The 21,025-nt window shown below is 48.4% G+C and overlaps 2 protein-coding genes across 4 annotated transcripts in view; both read left to right on the forward strand.

Annotated features, from left to right (window-relative positions):
• The first annotated feature begins 204 nt into the window (after positions 1-204).
• PMVK (phosphomevalonate kinase) overlaps positions 205-21,025 on the forward strand; it is a 152,663-nt gene continuing 131,842 nt past the window's right edge. The window contains exons 1-5 of one of the 3 annotated variants that reach the window (XR_015739685.1): positions 205-320; positions 1,768-1,831; positions 2,857-3,009; positions 4,256-4,385; positions 5,347-5,536. Coding sequence is in view for 2 of the 3 variants with exons in the window: in XM_026716449.2 (XP_026572234.1) it covers positions 235-320; positions 1,768-1,831; positions 2,857-3,009; positions 4,256-4,385; positions 5,347-5,483 (570 nt within the window). In the remaining variant the exon portion in view is untranslated. Of the gene's footprint in view, positions 321-1,767; positions 1,832-2,803; positions 3,010-4,255; positions 4,386-5,346; positions 7,011-21,025 lie in introns of those variants that run through there. The other 2 variants (XM_087913930.1, XM_026716449.2) reach the window with 2 other exon arrangements.
• Positions 9,854-21,025, forward strand: part of KCNN3 (potassium calcium-activated channel subfamily N member 3) — a 36,049-nt gene continuing 24,877 nt past the window's right edge. Inside the window, 2 exon segments of the mRNA XM_087913909.1 lie at positions 9,854-10,729; positions 17,849-17,944. Coding sequence (XP_087770035.1) covers positions 9,875-10,729; positions 17,849-17,944 — 951 coding nt within the window. The 5' untranslated portion in view covers positions 9,854-9,874.

Below are 21,025 nucleotides of genomic sequence, written 5' to 3' on the forward strand. Positions count from 1 at the left end.
CCTCCTTCCGGCTACTCTCACTCTTCCGACGCTTGCTGGGGTTGCTTCCCTTTCCACCCACCCCCTCCGAAATGGTCGCGCCCTCTCTTGCGCGCGACGGAGCCCGGGCCGTTTTCCAATTGGTGGCGAGGCGAGGGGAGGCGGGAGCGCGCGGATGGAACGCTGGGGCCCGGGCGAGACCATCCGGCCGGGGCGGGCGGGGGTGGCGTGGGTGCGGGGAAACTTGTTGGAGCTATGGCGCCGTGTCCGAAGCTGGTGCTGCTTTTCAGCGGGAAGCGAAAATCGGGCAAAGATTTCGTGGCCGAAGAAATCCAAAGCCGGTAAAAAATATAGATAAGATAGATAGATAAAATAAAATAAAATTTAAAATAAAAAAGAGGCGCATGTGCAAAACAAAAAAATGGCTGGGGGTGGGGAGCATCGCATTTAGGGAGGAAGGGGCGGGCCCTTTGCATGATGGACGGGGGTGGGTGGGCTGCCTAGAAAGCCCACCCACCCCACCCCCAGCCCATGTGCCTTTGCAAGGCTGGCACTGGTTTGGCAGCGCCCCTCCCTTCATATTGCCCCCTCCCTTGCAAATGCTTCCCCCACCCCCAGACTTTGCACGCGTGTCTGCTAGGCATGCAGACGTGCAGCCGGCACGCGACTCCCCAAAGCATCAGTGCAGCATGGTGGTCCAACACGGGAGGCTTTTAAGAAAAGATGTGGGCGGCCGTTTGTCTGAAATGGGATAGGGTCTCCTGCTTGGGCAGGGGGCTGGGCTAGATGACCTCCGAGATCCCTTCCAACTGTTATTCTGTCCTTTTCCTTCCTTCGTTTCCTTCTTTTCCTTCCTTCCTTTCCTTCCTCCCTTCTTTTCCTTCCTTCCTTCCTCCCTTTCCTTCCTTCCTTCCTTTCCTTCTTTTCCTTCCTCCCTTTCCTTCCTTCCTTCCTTTCCTCCCTTTCCCTTCCTTCCTTCCTTTCCTTCGTCCCTTTCCTTCTTTTCCTTCCTTCCTTCCTTCCCTTCCTTCCTCCCTTTCCTTCCTTCCTTCCTTCCTTCCTTCCTTCCTTCCTCCCTCCCTCCCTTCCTTCCTTCCTTCTTTCTCCAATCACTGGAGATTTTAAAGAAGTGACTGGACAGCTATTTGTCTGAACAGGTATAGGGTCTCCTGCCTGATTAGGGGGCTGGACTGGATGACCTCTGAGGTCCCTTCCAACTCTGTCATTCAGTTCTATTCTGTTCTAAAAATCCCCAAAGCAAAGCAAAAAAAAAGGTGGGGAGGGAAAGAGCCTGAAAAAAATGGGGGGGGCTTTGTCCTGGAGCAACACCCCCCCCCTTTGTCCAACCCCTTTAAATTAAATTTAAAAATCCAGATTAGATTAGATTAGATCTTGATTCAATCTCAACTCCGGCAGATCTAAATTTTAATATAGAATACAGGTTTTGTTCTTTAGTTGTAATCTATAGATATGTTAATTGCTGGTTGGGGGAGGGGGGAATTCAATATCTTAATTGGACCGTTGTGGATATAAATTTGTGTGGTAAACTACTCCTGCCTCTGGAAGCTCTTTCCTAGCTAAACAGGGCAGAAAACACACACGTCTCCATGGGAAACTGGACCGAATGGCTCCCAACTTCCAGCATCTTCCCAGAGTTTGGAGGCCTCTGTTGTTGTTGTTTTTTTTTTTTTTTTCGGGCATCGTGAGGTAGACTGCTGCTGGCTAGAGAGGCTCTCTACTGAACCTGTTGATTTCTGACCTCCTTTTTTTGTGTGTTTTTATTGGCAGGTTGGGGCTGGATGTTTGCACCATTCTCCGCTTATCCGGCCCTTTGAAAGAGCAGTATGCAAAGGTAATTTGGTTTAAATCTGATTTATTCTGCCTTTTTTAAAGAAAACTATGGAGGGGGGGGGTAGATTCTGGATTTAGTTGAGCATGACCCATAGGTAATTCAATTTAAAACTGTGGTTTTTGTTATCTGGGGTTTTTTGGGGGGTGAGCTGGAATCTGATTTTATTTGAGCATGAAACACTGATTAAAGAAGTAATTTAGTTTTTAAAAGTTGCTTGGTTTTGGGCGGGATGTAGAATCTGAATTTGAGTGCAAAATTCTATATATATATTAAAGCACAGTACCAGTCATGCATCATCACAAAATCTCCAGAACCGTAAAACCTACATACTTGAAATTGGGCCCGTATGTTCCTCTTGCCTTCTAGGTGCTCACTAAGAAAGGATTTTTTGAAATGACCATCAGAGCATTAATATTTCCTATATTATTATTATTATTATTATTATTATTATTATTATTAATATTATAACATGCTCTGATGCTAAGGAGTTCTACTCCCCCTCCCCACCCGAAAAGAAATCTCTTCCAAAGGCAAAACACAAGCGGAGGAGGTTCAATCTCAGGGTACCAAGCAGCTTTTAGTACAGAACAGTTGAGCTAAGCCACGCCCAGGCTCCTTGCTGTCTCCTTGCTCACAAAGCAAATACTCTTTCAGTTTCCAAACAGCCCTCCACTCTCTCACACAATGGTAGGACGCTAGCCAGATGAATACCGATGGAGGCTGGTAGGCAGAAGCAGAATTTTTTCCTCCTTATTTTCTTCCCCCAAAACTAAGCCCGACCACATAGTTTCAAAGCGAAACACAGGTTTCCAGCTCGTTCTCGATATATTTAAAAATAATACAATTCAAGGGACATTTGCGCGCCCTGGAATGGAACCATTTGTCTGTTCTCAATTTTAAGGATTTTTTTTTTCATGTGGCGGTGAGTTCCGTGGGTGAATTAGCACCTTTTTTTTTTTTTTGGAATTTTAGGAAGTTGAATGTGGAGAATTGCAGAGGAAATGTTGGGGTTTTCTTACACGCAGGAACACGGCCTGGATTTCCAGCGGCTTCTAGACGCCACCGATTACAAGGAGCTGTACCGCGAAGACATGATCCGTTGGGGGGAAGAACGACGGCAGAGCGACCCTGGTTTCTTTTGTCGCATTGTGGTGGAAGGCGTGACGCAACCCATCTGGGTAAGGCCGGGCTGAATATACAGGTGGTCCTGAACTTAACAACCACAGTGGAGCCCAAAGTTACTAGTGTTAAAAAGATCTTGGGATTTAAGAGCCGACCAGCACGCTGATGCAATAAGAATAAATTAGCATAGCGTGGGTATTTCCCTTTAAGACTGGGGATGGGTTTGTTGGGGTTCGCCATCAGCCGTCAGAGGTGATTGCCTCTCCCATAAGGTATAAAGGAAGTGCAAAGGTAGGGAAATCTTTGCAGGAAGCAAAGTCGTTCATTCTGTTCGGATTAAATCTTCAAGATCTGTGTGGACTTTGTTGGCTTTTTACAGTTAATTTGGCACTTTAGTCTGTTGGCAATACTTCAAAGGAGAAAAAGGTGGGTGCTTATCTCGAGAGACTGTTTGGGACTCATTACGGGCTGGGAATGAACATAATTCCCAGCGTTGAAATAAAACAAGCGTGGTTTGGACTAAGCGTGTGCTTAATTACGGTCTTGGGAAGCCTTGGTTGGAACAGGGCTCTGTCCCTTTAAGAGGTGTTTATATAAAGGCAGCCATTAGAGGGCGTGTCCTTTCTCCTTGTGTCCCGTATTCATTGCAGAGTTCTCTGTGTTAAGAAGTTTAATCGCTTGTAAAGTATTTTGCTACCACGTTTATTTCTGTATATGTCTTAAATATCTAAGCCTCTCTGTGCTGTATTTTTTGCTCCTGGCTTGTCTCATAAAGAGTAGTCACACTGCAGACGCTCTGAACAGCTAAGCAAGGCAATTTTTAAGGCCCCATTCTACGACCTTCCCTGCGACCGTCGTTAAGTGAATTCACAGCAACTTAGTCCCCCATGGTCATTCAATGAGCCCATTTTCTCCATTGAGAAAGGTCACCAAAAAAGCGGGGGGGGGGGAATCATTTGACACCCACCGGGAGGAATGCCGCGACTGTCGTAAATACGAGCCAGCAGCCAAGCGTCTTGAATTTTGATCGTGGGCGTGTTGCGACGGTCATAAGTGTGAGAACATCCTTTTTCAGTGTCGTCACTTCAAACGATCGCTCAGCAAATCGTCGTAAGTCGGGGGAACTGCTTCTAGCTGCCTTCTGGACCGACTCCCGTCTCAGTCCTGGGTTCGGCGAACGGGGCCTGATCAGTTTAAAAGAATGAGGGAGGAGCAGATGGCCAGAATTTGAACTCGAGTCCCCAAGAGATTTTTATTAGTATTTTTCGCTTCTCTCCCTTTCCCCTCTCCTTGCCAACGCAGATCGTGAGCGACACCCGCCGATCCTCGGACGTGGAATGGTTCCGTGACGTCTACGGGGACCTGGTTCAAATTGTGCGGGTGATTGCCACGGAGGAGACCCGGAGAAGGCGGAACTGGGTGTTCGTGACAGGTAAAATGAGGTGGTCTGATTGTGTCCAGGTGTACACGGAAGGACGGATAAAGCTGCTCTGTTCCGGTGTGGCTAGTGTAGAATCTGAAAATCAGAATAGAGAATAGAATATTTTCTATTCTATATTTAGAAGGGAAGAGAGAATAGACTAGACTAAACTAGACTAGAATAGAATAGAGTAGAGTAGAGTAGAGTAGAGTAGAGTAGAGTAGAATAGAATAGAATAGAATAGAATAGAATAGAATAGAATAGAATAGAATAGATTAGATAATGGAATAAAGAATAGAATAATAGAATAGAATATAGAATAGAATATAGGAAAGAATAGGATTCAGAATAGAATAGAATATAGAATAGAATAGAATAGAATAGAATAGAATAGATAATGGAATAAAGAATAGAATAATAGAATAGAATATAGAATAGAATATAGGAAAGAATAGGATTCAGAATAGAATAGAATAGAATAGAGAATAGGGAAGAGAAGAGAAGAGAAAATAGAATAGAGAAGAGAAGAGGAAAGAGAAGAGAAAATAGATTAGAAGAGAGAAGCGAAGAGAGAATAGAATAGAATTAAAATGAATTAGAATTAGAATATAGTTAGAATAAGAATAGAAGGCTCTATTCGGCCAAGGGACACCCAAGAAATTTGTCTTCGGTGCAGAATTTCTCAGTGTGGGAGTTGTATATAAATGAGTTTCTGGGGTATTTATTGAATACATTGTTAAGGCATTATATGAGTCTTCAAGTCCCCAAATCTTTAGTTTGGTGGGTCCTAAGTTTCTAGCCCTTAAGAAACTCAGGAGGCCAGTGGAGGCCAGCTTCTTCCAATGGGTTACCTGTGTGTGTGTGTGCGTGTGCATGCACATTTGTAAAAGCCACCGGGTTTTCAATTTGACTCGGAAGTTCTGACGTTAAAACCCTTCCCCCCCCCTTCCCATCTCTTTTCTCTGCTCCCCAGGAATTGACGACGCCGAATCCGAGTGCGGATTAGACCAAGGCATCTCCTACGACTGGGTGATCACCAACGACGGAGACCAGCTATCTTTGGATGCCCAGCTGGAGAAACTCCTTCAATTTATCCAGAGCAAGCTTTAGGAACCAACTGGGTTACCTGGTGGTCTCTCTTTCTTTCTCTCTTTCTCTCTCTCCTTCCGTAGCTCTGTTGGGGAGGGCACAAAGGGGGGGCTTAGGCTGGGGGCTGGGCTGAAGGACCAAAGAGGGGTGAAGGCGTCAGAAGAGGAGGTCCTTCCCAAAATAGAAGACACCCCCGCCCCCGCCCTTCCCCCAAGCCAGAAACGATCCCGTTAAACTTTGCTGTACAGCTTCCTTCCTGGAATGGAGACTCCGTTCCAGAAAGTGCCATAATCCAGTGCCGGTTTTTTCTTCTTAAATGTGTTTTTTTTCTTCCCTCTCCGTCGCAACAAGGCCGCCTGCTTTGACCGCCCCGCAGGTCACTCTGGGAGGAAGATTAAACCCCCCACCTTTCTATAAGGTCTCGATTCCTCCTCCTCTCCCCTGTTGGTGGAAGGGATGACGGGGGTCCTTGTTCTTCCCGCCGTCCCCCGACTTTGAGATGAGGGCAGTACCGCTTCCTGCCACCAGGGGGCAGAGCAAGACCTGCTTTTTTCTCTCCCCCTCAAAAAAACCAACAAAAAACACTTGATTTTAGCTCTCCTGAAGGTTGGATTTCTACCTTTTTTTTCACCTGAATTGATCCATTGGTGACGGTGGAGGAACCTCCCCCAGGAGGAAAATCCCATTTTTCCCCCTGGAGATAAAATAAATTTATTCCCAATTTATGGTCCTTTGTGGTTAGGAAAACCCACTGGGGGGGTCCCCAAACAGGTGGGGGAACCACATTGTCGTGCCTTATTCTCGAAAAAGCCTGGTTTTCCCTCCTCCTTTCTCTTCGCTTCGTTCCTCCCCCAATCCTCCCCCCCCTCCCTTGGCCCGTGGCAGAATGCCAATTTCTCCCCCAGCAAAATGTTCTTCTGCCATATGGGGAGGGGCGGGGGGGGATTTCCTTCCAGAAAACAGGGAGGGAGAGACACCCCCCGCCCCCCCAAAAATTATTGCATTGGGATGAGAGCGAAGCGCATTGAAAGCAGCCTCTGAAATGCACCTGGAAGGCGCGGTTTTTTTTGCAGGCACTCCTCCCCCCCACTCCGCGAGTTTAATCCCCCTCCCCGGCTTCATTCCGCTCCGATGCTGGGGGGGGTGGGTTTAATTCCCTTGGGGGTGGGGGGAATTAAAATAAGTTGGCCACTAAGCAGATCGGCTCCCGGGAAGGTGTGCAAAGCAAATTTGCAAAAAAAAAAAAAAAAGGTGAGCCATTCTGCAAGGCTGTTGCATTTTGGGGGAAGGAGAGGGGGAAGCGACTTGGGGAGGGGGCTGTTTTCAGCCTGGACTCCCCCTCCTCCCCCTTCTGAATGGGAAATGCTCTCCCAGCTGTTTGCAAGACCCTCCCCCCAATTTCCTGCCTCTGTTGCTGTGTGTATTACCCCCGTTAAGGCAGCATCGCGTATGAATCGCTAATATTAACGAGAAACGCATAATTTCTTTTCCGCCTGTTGGGTAGGGAGGCGGTGGCAGTGCTCCAATAAAGCCCGTTGATTGGTTAAAGGCCCCTGCCTCTTTTTTTTGATTGGCCCTTCTGGGGTCCAATCCAGGCGAGGGATGTAAGAAGGGCAGCCACTCAAAGGGGGAGGATGGAAAGGATTTTCCCACACCAGGTTGTATGAATGTGTTCGTTTCTATTTCCTATATATCGAACTAGCTGGATATCCATGCGCTTCGCTACGAAACTATGTGGTGGGGCTTAGTTTTTTGGGGAAATAAAGAATTTTTTGCCTCTGCCTACCAGCATCCATCGGTATTCATCTGACTAGCATCCTCTCAGTGTGTGAGAGAGTGGAGGGCTGTTTGGAAACTGAAAGAGTATTTGCTGTGTGAACAAAGGAGGCAGCAAGGAGCCTGGGCGTGGCTTAGCTCAACTGTTCTGGACTAACGCTGCTTGGTGCTCTGAAACTAAAACTCCTCTGCTCGTGTTTTGCCTTTGGAAGAGATTTCTTTTCAGGTGGGGAGGAGGAGTAGAACTCCTTAGCATCAGAGCATGTTTAATAATAATAATAATAATAATAATAATAATAATATAGGAAATACTAATGCGCTTGATGGTCTTTTGGAAAAATCCTTTCTTAGTGAGCCCCTAGAAGCCAAGAGGAACCTACGTGCCAGATTTCACGTTTGTAGGCTTTACGGTTCTGGAGATTTTGTGATGATGTATTTCGCTTTTATATATACAGATAAACAAGACTTGGAAGGGACCTTGGAGGTCATCTAGCCCAAGCCCCTGCTAGAGCAGGAGAGAGTCTATCCCAACTAATAGCTTCTACCTAGGATCGAACTCGCAGCCTCCTGATGGTGAGGCGAGAACTCCACCTCCAGCTACTGGTCCTATCTAGTACACGAGGGGTGAGCCATTAACGGGGGTGGGGGGGCAGTGTCTCTCTTTCTTCTGGACACCCCCCCACACCCCTCTTTTGGCCTGTTCCACAAGGATTCCTTGGAAAGCAGCCAAGGTATAAAGACAGGAGTTAACAACGGTTCATTTAGTGATGAAAGTGGCCACTGGCACGGAAGGAAGGAAAGGGACGCGGGACCGTGTTTCACGCCATTTGATTTTTTTCACGCGATTTCGGTGTTTCCTTGGATGCAACCTTGGCTGGCCGTGACTTCATCCCTTCTGCCACCTGAATGGAGTGCGTGGGTCACACCTGGGCAAGGTTGGCAGTGGGTGTGCATAGGGCAAGGCCACAGGTGTTCAGCCAGGTGTTCCCAAGGCAGACCGAAGCAGGGATTTCTCCTGCCCGTCGTATCTATCTACCTACCTATCTATCTCTATCTATCATCTATGTCTCTATATCTATTATATCTATCTACCCACCTACCTATCTATTATATCTATCATCTATATGTCTCTCTATATCTCTCTATATCTATTATCTATATGTCTCTGTATATCTATGTCTCTATATCTATCATCTATCTACCTACCTACATATCTATCATTCATTTTTCTATCTACCTTTCATCTACCTCCTCTCTCTACCATTCATCTATCTACCTCTCACACACACACATGCATCTATCATTCTCATCTATGTATCTATCATCTATCTACCTACCTACATATCTATCATTCATCTATCTATCATCTATCTACCTCTCTCATCTACTTCTCTCTCTCTCATCTATCATTCATCTATCTACCTCTCTCTCACACACACATGCATCTATCATTCTCATCTATGTATCTATATCATCTATCTACCTACCTACATATCTGTCATTCTCTCATCTCTCATCTCTCTACCTCTCTCTCTCATCTATCTCCCTCCCTCTCTATCTTTCTATCATCTATCATTCTCTCATCTATCTACTTCTCTCTCATACACAAACACACATACACGCATCTATCATTCTCATCTATCACTACCTACCTACCTACATCTATCTATCTATCTATCCATCCATCCATCCATCCATCCATCTATATCAATTTTTGACAATTGGCACCGACTCCAGAAACCATTGCATCCTCCCAGCTGGTGGCTGATGGGAGTTGGAGGCCCCTTCTGGTGAGGAGGGGGAAGGGTTTTTAAAAAGGGGGGGGGAGGGTGAGCTCCCAAATGGGCTAGATGAGCTCTTCCAGACGTTAGGGCGGCTGACTCCCCGATCTAACGTGGATGGATTTTGGGGGGGCTGTGCACGGAGAGCGCTCCCCCTCCTCTTCCTCCATAGAGGCCGGGCATCGGCCCTCCAACCGGGAGAGGCTTCTCCAAGCAGCATCGCCACCTGTTGTTTCGCCCACCTGCCAGCCAGCCTTTCCCCGCCTCCCGGTGGCGGGTGGGGCTGGGCGGGTCCTTTTCCCCGGCCGAATGAATGAAGCAGACCCCCGTTCTGTCGTTGTGGGGGGGGGGGAAGGGGGGGCGCGCAAAAGCGGACCACGAATCCCGTGGCGCTGGCGGCAGGAGAGCGCACAGGCGCAGTCCCGGCGGGCGGCTTCGGGGAGGGGGCTCCTCTTCCACCCACCCACCCGTTAGAAGGGGAGGGGAAGGAGGAGGAGGAGGAGGAGGAAGGGGGGGCTCGTGATGTCACCCCCCCCTCACCTCCCGGCCCAGCCAATGAGCGCCATCCCAAGGCAAGGGGGGCTTGGCCGGCCGGCGCGTTCCTGTGCCAGGCTTTCCAGTCGCGCCCGCTGGCAGCTCGGCTGCAGCCGCCGCCGGTGCTGCCACCCGCCCCAGCCTCCAGGCTGGGCAAGCCGCGCGGGTGGGGGTGGGCGCCGGCTTGGATGCCCCTGCGCTGGGGCGGGCAGCGCGCTGAGCCGGGCCAGGGCCAGGGCCGGGCAGAGGAAGAGGAGGAGGAAGAAGGAGAAGGAGAAGAAGAAGAAGGAGAAAGAGAAGAGGAGGAGGAGGAGGAGGAGGATGGAGCCCCCCGCGCCCTTCCTCGACCCGGGAGGGGGCGAACCGGCCGCGCCCCCCAACCTGGCACCCAACCCGGCTCCCTTGGCACCCTTGGCACCGGTGCCACCCGTGCCACCGGCCTCCGGGGGTCCCTTGCGGGCTCCCCCGGCCGTGGCCGCCCTGCGCCCGGCTTCTCGCCACGGCAGCCAGCCCAACGTCAGCGGCGAGCCCGGTTGGGCGGCTCCGGGCCACTCGCCCAGCTCCAGCGGCGGTGGCGGAGGAGGAGGCGGCGGCGGCGGCGGCACGGCCAAGCACCGCCAAGCCGCCAGCCCCTTGGCGCACCGCCGGGACAGCAACCCCTTCACGGAGATCGCCATGAGCTCGTGCAAGTACAGCGGCGGCGTCATGAAACCTCTCAGCCGGCTCAGCGCTTCCCGTCGGAACCTGCTCGACGCCAGCGGACCGGTTGCCGGCACCGGTTCGGTTCCGGAGCCCGGCGGAGAAGCTCAACCTTTGCAACTCTTGGCGTCCGGGCCGCCCCCGCCGGAGATCGTCATCTCCCGGGAAGGCAACCACTCCCCGGCGGGGTTGTTGCAAGCCAACACGGGCGGGGGTCCCGGAGCCAAGCAGCACCACCAGCAGCAACCCCCGCCTTCCTCTTCCTCCACCGGGTCGGTTCCGGCTCCCGGAGCCCCCGGCCCGCCTTTCGCCAAGCCGCCCAAGCGCAAGAACCAGAACATCGGCTACCGCCTGGGCCACCGGCGCGCCCTCTTCGAGAAGCGCAAACGGCTCAGCGATTACGCGCTCATCTTCGGCATGTTTGGTATCGTGGTGATGGTCATCGAGACGGAGCTCTCCTGGGGCTTGTACTCCAAGGTAGGGGCCGGGGTGGGGAGGGAGGGACCGGGGGGGTGGGGAGGGCAGAGTCCGAGGTTGGGTGGGTGGGGGAGGCTTCGACTCGCCAAAGAGGAGACCCACCCCGAGCGCGCCCCGCTTGGATAAAGGCGCCTGGCTGCTTGGAGAAGGAACTGGACCCTCGCTGGGTTTGGCCCCCTCCTCTTCCTCCTCTTCCCCACACCTCTTGGCGAAGTTGAGACAGGGTTTGGAGGGGGGTCGCTGGGGAGGGGGTTGCAGACACTTGGTGGGGTACCCCAAAGGGCACCCCACTTGGATAAAGGTGCCTGGCTGCTTGGAGAAGGAACCGGACCCTCCCTGGGTTTGGCCCCCTCCTCTTCCCCACACCTCTTGGCGAAGTTGAGACAGGGTTTGGAGGGGGTCGCTCGGGAGGGGCTTGCAGACACTTGGTGGGGTTCCCCAAAGGGCACCCCGTTTGGATAAGGCGCCTGGCTGCTTGGGGAGGGGGCTTGAATCTGGCTGGGTTTGACCTTTTTCTTCCTCCTCTTCTCCACACCTCTTTGCGAAGTTGAGACCGGGATGGGGGGTTGTCGCTGGGGAGAGGCTTGCAGACACTTGGTGGGGTTCCCCAAAGGGCACCCCATTTGGATATTGGGCTGGCTGCTTAGTTAGGGGGCTTGAACCTCGGTATGTAGGTGTGTTGGTCCTCCTCTTCCCCATATCACTTTCCAAAGTTGAGATGGAGATGTCCGCTGGGAGTGCTGTAGACACTTGGTGGGGTACCCCAAAGGGCACCCTGCTTGTTGGATAGGGGCCTGGCTGCTTGGGGAGGGGGGGGCTTGAATTTGGGTGGGTTTGGGCCCCTCCTCTTCCCCACGTTTCTTTCCAAAGTTGAGAGGGAGATGGGGGGGGTCATTGGGAGAGCGGAGTGTTGTAGACACTTGGAGGGGTTCCCCCAAACTCACCCCGCTTGTTGGATAGTTGGATAGGGGGCTGGCTGCTTGGGGAGGTTTGGGCCCCCCTCCTCTTCCCCATATTTCTTTCCAAAGTTGCGAGGGGGACTGAAGTCACTTGGGAGGGGCAGGCCAACCCCTCGGGGGGGTCCCCAAAGTGTGCCCCTCTTGGATAGAGGGCTGGCTGCTTAGGGGAGCAACCTTAACATGAGTGGGCCTCATTTCTCCTCTTCTCCATATTTCTTCTCCAAGTAAGGAGGGGTCTGGAGGTCGGGGGGGGTGTTAACCAGTGGGGGGGGTCCCCAAATCACACCCCCTATTCTAAGTACCTGTTGCAGGCATTTAAAGAGAGGGGTCTGGCTGCTGGGGGAAGGGGCTTCAATTTTTGGAGTCCAACTCCTCCCCATGCCTCTTTCTGGATGGGGTGGGGGGAGAGCCAAGCATGCCCCCCCCCTTTGCTCCCCTCTCAAAGGAAGGAGACAGGTGAAGGAAGGAAGGAAGGAAGGAAGGAAGGAAGGAAAGAAGGAAGGAAGGAAGGAAGGAAGGAAGGAAGGAAGGAAGGAAAAGGAAAGGAGAAAAGAAAAATGGAAGAATAGAGAGAAAGAAAGGAGGAAGGAAGTGGAAGGGAAAAGAACAAGGAAGGATAAAAAGGAAGGAAGGAAGGAAGGAAGGAAGGAAGGAAGGAAGGAAGGAAGGAAGGAAGGAAAGAAAGAAAGGCAGGAATTCCTCTGGATTGATAGCGAAAGAATGTTCCGTCTGTGACCAGGAAACAGACACCAAGGCCTGGAAATCAATCAAATAATATTTTCCCCACCGGCAATCGGACGAAGAAAAATTAATGTTTTCTAATAGTTTCATCCGGAGTTTCTCAACTTGGCAACTTTTAAGCTGTGTGGACTTCAACTCCCAGAATGCCCTGGCCAGCCTGAACCATTGGCTGACACCTTATAATGCCACCTGACTTCTAATCTAAATTTTCTTCCTTGTCAGTTTAACTTGCTATTTCTTCTCCTGCCAACTGGGGATGAGGTAGATGACTAACCTATGACTAGATATGATTATCTTAGGATCAACCCTTTAGAGATTCAAAGACAGTTATGGTATCAGTGGGTTGGTCTGGATGACCTCTAAAGGTTCCAGGAAGACGGAGCAAATTCTTATAAGGAAGGCACAAGTTCGTCAGGTGACCGACGGCATCTTTCTAAACTGGCTCTTTCCATATATTTTTTTTTAAGCTGGGCCATAATTTTTTCAGAATATTATCAGTCGTATTGGAGATTCATGTCACTGAGATAATGAGGCCAGATTAATAGAATAACAAATAGAACAAATAGAATAAATTGTAAAGTTCACCCATTTTAAAGCAGGCTGGCTGGGGGATTCTGGGAGTTATAATCCAGCCGTCTTAAAGCAAGAGGGCTGGGGAATGAATAGAAGAAAGAACAGAAAATTAGAATAGAATAGAATAGAATAGAATAGAATAGAATAGAATATAGAATGGAATAGAATAAAGAGAGAATAGAATAGAATAAAATAGAAAATAGAATAGAATAGAATAGAATAGAATAGAATAGAATAGAATAGAATAGAAAGTATAACAGAGTCGGAAGGGACCTTGTAGGTCATCTAGTCCAACCCCCCCACCCACCCAAGCGGGAGACCCTACACCATTTCTGACAAATGGCAGTCCAGTCTCTGCCTCCTTTCTTCCTGCATTTGTCAGTTTTTCCCCCCCAGCCAAATCTCACCCATTAGTTACGTCTGGGCCTGGCTGATAAATGTCTACTTATTTATTTATCACCTTTCTTGGCTTCCCATCTCTGGGAGTTTAAACAAAGAATTCCTTCCTCCTGCCTGGCACAGAAGATGGGGAGGCCGGAAGTTCCCGGCTGCCGTGTAACCCTCCCATCCATTTTGTAAATGCAACCTCCCAATGATGGTTTATTCACCCAACCCCGATTCAGCCAAGGGGAAGGCCACCAGTCTTCGGGGTGCAGCGTTCGCCGGTGGACTTAGGGTTTTTTTTTGTGTGGGTAAAGATGCCCCTTGATTTATTTATTTTTTTCCCCTCTCTTGAAAGCATCTGGGACCAGGAGAAAAATCTTTCTGGGCTTGAGGGCGAATTATTAAATTGATCTCTAAGCCAGCCTGTCTTAACCTTGGCAGCTTTAAGAGGGGTGGATTTCAACTCCCAGGATTCCTCAGTCAGTCTATTTGAAGAGGGGTGGACTTCAACTCCCAGAATCCCCCTGCCAGCCTGTTTTAAGGTGGCTGGACTTCAACTCCCAGAATTCCCCAGCCAGCATGTTTAAGACGGCTGGACTTCAACTCCCAGAATTCCCCAGCCAGCATGTTTAAGACGGCTGGACTTCAACTCCCAGAATTCCCCAGCCAGCATGTTTAAGACGGCTGGACTTCAACTCCCAGAATTCCCCAGCCAGCATGTTTAAGATGGCTGGACTTCAACTCCCAGAATTCCCCAGCCAGCATGTTTAAGACAGCTGGACTTCAACTCCCAGAATCCCCTGCCAGCCTACTTTAAAATGGCTGGACTTCAACTCCCAGAATCCCCTACCAGCCTGCTTTAAGATGGCTGGACTGCAATTCCCAGAATTCCCCAGCCAGCATGTTTAAGACGGCTGGACTTCAACTCCCAGAATCCTCCTGCCAGCCTGCTTTAAGATGGCTGGACTTCAACTCCCAGAATTCCCCAGCCAGCATGTTTAAGACAGCTGGACTTCAACTCCCAGAATCCCCCTGCCAGCCTACTTTAAAATGGCTGGACTTCAACTCCCAGAATCCCCCTACCAGCCTGCTTTAAGATGGCTGGACTGCAATTCCCAGAATTCCCCAGCCAGCATGTTTAAGACGGCTGGACTTCAACTCCCAGAATCCCCTAGCCAGCCAGCTTTAAGACGGCTGGACTTCAACTCCCAGAATCCCCCTGCCAGCCTCCTCAAAGTTGCCAATCCCTGCTCAAGCCGCCTGCTTTATAATTAGGGGGAGAAGAAGTAAACCCCCGAGCTATTAATAATCTTGAATTATGTCCAGCCCCTCCCCTCCACCTCTTTTTCCTACCCTTGTGGGTCAGCGCTATTGTGTTAAAACAACACACACGCACACAAGGAAGGTTGGTTTGGCAGGAATCCCCTCGTGTGGGTGGCGGAGAGGAGGCTGGAGTTGTAACAGCTGCGCCCAGGGCGGGCAAAGTATTCCCTTCCTGCAGGGCGGGCATCGGTGGCATGAGGCCAAGCGCCTTCTGGCTCTGCGCCTAATTGATCTGGAAAAGTCCTGGCCGAAGCTGGTTTCTTCCCGAGGCTGCTTTTTAGCAAAATCGATGGCCAGCAATCGACCCCAGATTCCAAAACTGGAAGGAAAGGGGGTTTGTTTGCTCACACACACACAGACACACATACACACACACACCCGTCTAGGGGACCCCATTTTGGCTGGGTGGGTTTCGTGCCGTCCTGCCTCCAAGGGATCTTAGTCTTTTCCCGGTGCTCGGGAGGCCGAGAGACGAAGTCATGGCCAGTCTCCGGTGAAAAAGGGCCCTCTAAACCGGGTTTTCCGTCGATCGTAGTTTGTTGAGTCAGCGGTGGGCTCTTGGGGGGGGGGGCTTACGCTGAATTGTTGATCGTGGTTTGTGATGTACAATGGAGAGGTTTGCCAACTCAGCCCATGAAAAGGACGCCGTGTTCCTCAACCACCCAACAGCCCAACCTTAGATTGGGATCAGGTGTGTGCGTGCGTGTGTTTATACATACATACACATACATACACACACACACACACACACACACACATACATACACACACACACATATATATACACACACACAGAGAGAAACATACACACACACACAGATATATATACACATACACAGGCATTCGTATACACACACATCTATATATATATACACACACACACACACACACGCACACACATCTATATATATATACACTCACATACACACACACACATACACACACATGTATATATACACACACACATACACACATATATATACACACAAAGACACACACATACACACATATACACACACACATATATACACACACACAGACACACACATATATATATATATATACACACACATACACACACATATATATATACACACAAAGACACACACAGACACACATATACACACACATATACACAGACACACAAATATATACACACACATACACACACATATATATATACACACAAAGACACACACAGACACACACACACACACGTACACGTACACACACACACCCATATATACACATGCATAAACGTAGAAAGTGGGGCTACTTCATAACGATGCCTTTTGTCTTCGTGGGATGATGCTAAACTTAGAAAGATTGATATCTTATTTTTCTGGGGAAAATAGGAAATTCCACTCCGGAGGGATATTTTTCCCAGCCCGGAGAAATCAATGGTCAGTGTGGAAAACACACAAACACCTCAGAGTCAGAGTTATTCTTCGAATTCCTAGGGGAGAAAATCTCGATTCGGATTTGAAATCTTTTTCTGTTCTTTTGTTCGGCTAAAGGTTAACGCCTTCCACGGCTTTGATTTTTTCTTTTTTTGTTAGAACTATTTTGAAGGGGTTTCTGGAAGCTTCTTTGGTCTCGTAGCTCCGGCGGGAGGGGTGGGGGAAATAACACCAGCAGGTCCTCAACTTACGATCGCCGTTGGGCCCAGCATTTCCGCTGCTAAGCGAGACAGTGGAGAAAGGAGCGTTGCTCCCATTTTACAGCCTTGCTGGCCACCCGTCGTTAAGCAGATCACTGCGGCTGAAAATTCAGTCCGCTTGCTGACTGACTCGTATTGATGATGGTGGGGGCGGGGGGGGGGATCACGCCATCTCGTTTTGCGACCTTCTGGCAAACAAACCTGACAGGGATTCTCTTCCTGGCTGTGTTCCTCCACAGCAATTCACTTAAGAACTTTGGCAAGGAAGGTCGTAAAACGGAGCGAAACTCAGCAATAGGGTCCTCCCGCTTGGGTGGGGCAGGGGGTTGGCCTAGATGACCTCCCAAGGTCCCTGTTATTATTCTGTTATTCCCCTGAACAAATGTCTCGTTTAGCAACAGAAATGTTGGGCTCCATCACGGTCGTAAGTCCGGGACTGCCTTTCTCAGAGACACAAAGCAGGTTGGGTGTCCCGGATTTTTGTCCTAGAAATTTTGGGCTCAACTCTTAGTTATAAGTTGAGGACAGTCTGTATTATTTTAAAAGGTTGGGTGGCTGGATTGGACCGCTGGGGGACGACAATCAAATCAGCCCAAATCTTATTTTTGAGGGAATAAATAATATATATTCGCGCTTCGCTACAAAACTATGTGGTCAGGCTTAGTTTTCGGGGAGGAAAATAAGGGGGGGAAATTCTGCCTCTGCCTAACAGCATCCATTGGCATTCACCTGGCTAGCAGTCCTGTTCAGTGTGTGAGAGAGTGGAGGCCTGTTTGGAAACTGAAAGAGTATTTACTGTGTGAGCAAGAAGGAGACAGCAAGGAGCCTGGGCGTGGCTTAGCTCAACTGTTCTGGACTAAAGCTGCTTGGGGCTGCTGTGAAACTGAAACTGAAACTCCTCTGCTTGTGTTTTGCATTTGGAAGAGATTTCTTTCCAGGTGGGGAGGGGGAGTAGAACTCCTTAGCATCAGAGCATGTTAATAATAATAATAATAATAATAATAATAATAATAATAATAATAATAATAATAATAATAATAATAATAATAATATAGGAAATACTCTAAATGCTCTGATGGTTATTTCAAAACGTGCTTTCTTAGCGAGCGCCTAGAAGCCGAGAGGAACATACGGGCCCAATGTCAAGTTTGTAGGTTTTACGGTTCTGGAGATTTTGTGATGATGCGTGAGGGGCATTTCGTATAGATAGATAGATAGATAGATAGATAGATAGATAGATAGATAGATAGATAGGCAGATGAGAGAGGTAGGTAGGTAGGTAGAGAGAGAGAGATAGGGGGTAGGTAGGTAGATGAGAGAGATAGGGGGTAGGTAGATAGATAGATAGATAGATAGATAGATAGATAGATAGATAGATAGATAGATGATTTTCAGCTTTGCTTGCTTGGTATGAGAAAAGGGAGGAGGGAAACGGTGCTGTTCCCAACTTAATTTATGATATATTTCTTTTCTTTGCAGGGCTCCATGTTCTCTCTGGCCTTGAAGTGTCTGATCAGCCTCTCCACTGCAATTTTATTGGGGCTGATCATTGCGTATCACACCCGGGAAGTCCAGGTGAGTCCGGGAGAGATTCAACATCAACTTGATATACTGGAACGCGTTGGCTTTTATTTCGTTTTAAGGTTTCCAGCAGGGGAGGTCCAAAGGCCTGGTTCAAGTCTCATTTTTGTTTTTAAATTTGAGATTGTACAGAGAGGTTCATTCTTCACTTGGGAGATGATTTTTTTTTAAAGCATTATATTCCTCTTGGGGTCTCTTAGGGGTCATCAAGATGGGCTCAGATTAAGTGATTGGCCAGTCTTTGCTTAATGTTTTTCTAAAATAATAATAATAAAAATAACAACAACAACAATAATAATAACAGTAACAATAATAGTTATTGTTCTTATTCTTATTGTTCTTATTCCATTATTATTATTATTATTATTATTATTATTATTATTATTATTATTATTATTATTATTATTATTATTATTATTATTATTATGGCAAAACCACGCTTTCTGACCTGATGGCGTATGAATCAGCAAAGAGAATTATCCAGCTGGAAGAAGGGACGTAGGGAGGGATAGACAGTCAGGCAGACGGTAATCGATACAGAGATGATAGATAATAAAGTTTAGAGCAGTGGCCCTCAACCCTGACAGCTGTCAGAGGTATGTATAGATTTCGACCGGCAGAATTCCCCAGGCAGCTTTGGTCCTAAAATGAGGACTAAGTATAGACCAGAACAGTGTCTCCTCTGATGCCTGGGGGGATTCTGAGAGCTGATCCACGCGTGTAAAAGCTGTCAAGATTTAGAGAGATATCAGAGAAAGAGGTGGAGGAGGGAGGGTGAGGTGATAGATAAGGGGAGTTGATGGATGGGTAAATAGATGTTTGGATAGATAGGCAGACAGGCAGGCTGACACAAGGGAAGGCTGGGAGAGAGAGGGAGGGAAGGAGAGGAGAAAAGAAAGAGGGAAGGCAGGAAGGGAATAGCTAGATAAACTGATGAGGGAGGGAAGGAAGGAAGGAAGGAAATCGATAGCTAGATAAACAGGGAAAGGGAAGGAGTAGGAAGGGAAAAGGGAAGAGAAGGGAAGGAGGAAAGGAAAGGCCCCCGTCCTCCCTCTCTCATCCCTTCCCTTCCCTCCCTCCCATTTTGTCTTCCTTTCTCTCTCTTTCTCCTTCCTTCTCTTTTCCTTCCTTCCTCTCTCTCTCTCTCTTTTTCTTTCTCTCTCTCTCTCTTGGAGACTTGGTCCTATCACCAGCCCCTCAGTCCAAGGGAAGAAGGATCTCTCAACCTGGGTGATACCCCCACACACACACCCGCTCCCCAAACCCTGGGGAGATCCATTGGCTCTGTGGCACCACCAACATCCCGCTCTCTGTGGGTCTCCATGGTTACGGTAGCATCCTTTGAGTGTGACTGACATTCATTCTCAAGGCATCTAAAGCCAATCCGGGTTTCATTGTAGGTTTTCCGTTCCTGGTTGAAATAGAAGGGAGGGGATTCTGGCAGTAGTCCTCCAGACCTTCCTTCCTTCCTTCCTTCCTTCCTTCCTTCCTTCCTTCCTTCCTTCCTTCCTTCCTTCCTCCCTCCCTCCCTCCCTCCCTTCCTCCCTTCCTTATTTATTTATATATTTCTATTATTTCCCTCCCCTTTCTTCCTCCTTCCCTTTCTCTCTTCCTTCTTTCCTTCCCTCCTTCCTCTAATACCTCCTTTTCTTCCCTTATTCCCTTCCTTCCTTCATTTCCTCCTCTATTTTTGTTCCCTCCCTCCTTTCTTCTTTCCTTCCTTCCTTCTTCCCTACCTCCTCCTTTCTCCCCTCCTTCCCTTTAATTTCCTTTTCTTTCAATTTTTCCTTCTTTCCTTCCCTCCTTCCCCTTCCTTATTCCCTTCCTTCTCATTTCCTCCTTTCTATTCTTCCTTCATTCCTCCCTCCCTTCTTCCCTCCTTCTCTCCTTAATTCCCTTTTCTTTCAATTTTCATTCCTTCCCCTTCCTTCTTCCCTTCTTCCCTTCCTTCCTTCTTCCCTCCCTCCCTCCTTTCTTCCCTCCTTCCCTTTAATTTCCTTTTCTTTCAATTTTCCTTCTTTCCTTCCCTCCTTCCCCTTCCTTCTTCCCTTCCTTCTCATTTCCTCCTATTTCTTCTTCTTCCTTCATTCCTCCCTCCCTGTTAGTATCAGCAAACACCAATCCGTTGCATTGGACTTAAGCCGGCACTGCTAATATGGGGGGGAGGGTCTGCTTCCTCGTGGGAGGGGGCAGCCCCCCCTTGCCCTCTCTGCTTGTGACCACAGAGAGATGCTTCCAGCTCAGTTGAAAGACCAGCTGCCCAAAAGCAGAAATTTCTCTGTGTTCAAGACTTAAATCTTCACACCGTTGTCCTGTGGAACTTCTGGATGACCTCTGGCTGCCTGGATTTCCTGCTCCTCTAAAGAAGAGGCCCAGATGCTCTCAGACATGCCAGGAAAATAATTCCCAGCTAGATGATGATGAGGCAGGAATTGGAGGCAGATTCAGGGTGGAAGACATATACATTCCAATAAATTGTGCAATAAATTCGGTGTGCGCCAATGGGAAAAAAAAAACAGAATTTTGCGGGTAAACACATTCGACCCCGAAAAATTGTGGTAAAAGGCTGATGAATATGTGCAAAACTAAGAATCTTTCTGAATCTTGCAACATCTGGCTTGTTTGAATGTTGCAACATCTGTCCCAGCCAAATGTCTATTTGGACAACTGAAAATCCTAGTTAGTCTCTTCTCCCAGAAGGGAAACATCTGGCTGAACTTGGGATATCTAGCCTTAAATGTTGAGCAGGGAAAGTTGATAAAAGGGTGGAAAAGCAACTTTTTAAAAGGAGAATTCGGCTGCCCGGGTTATCTTTGCACAGAAAAATTCTGGGTTTCTTTTTTTTCCTTTTCTTCTCAGTTGCCTCATTTAGAGAGGGGGGTGGGCACAGTTATTTTATTGATAATTATGTGCTGCATGTCCCTATTCAAACCCCTCTTTCATTTTTTTTGGAAAAAGTTTATTTTTATTTTTATAACAAAAACAACGAATAAAACCATTTTCAGTTATACAGTGTGTCCGCTGGGTACATATACCTTGTGTACATAATGATGTTTGTATACATTTCTTACTGAA

Source organism: Pseudonaja textilis, chromosome 16, assembly GCF_049901715.1.
Source record: "Pseudonaja textilis isolate UNSWEBS1 chromosome 16, rPseTex1.2, whole genome shotgun sequence".
In the NCBI taxonomy this organism is placed as follows: Eukaryota; Metazoa; Chordata; class Lepidosauria; order Squamata; family Elapidae; genus Pseudonaja; species Pseudonaja textilis.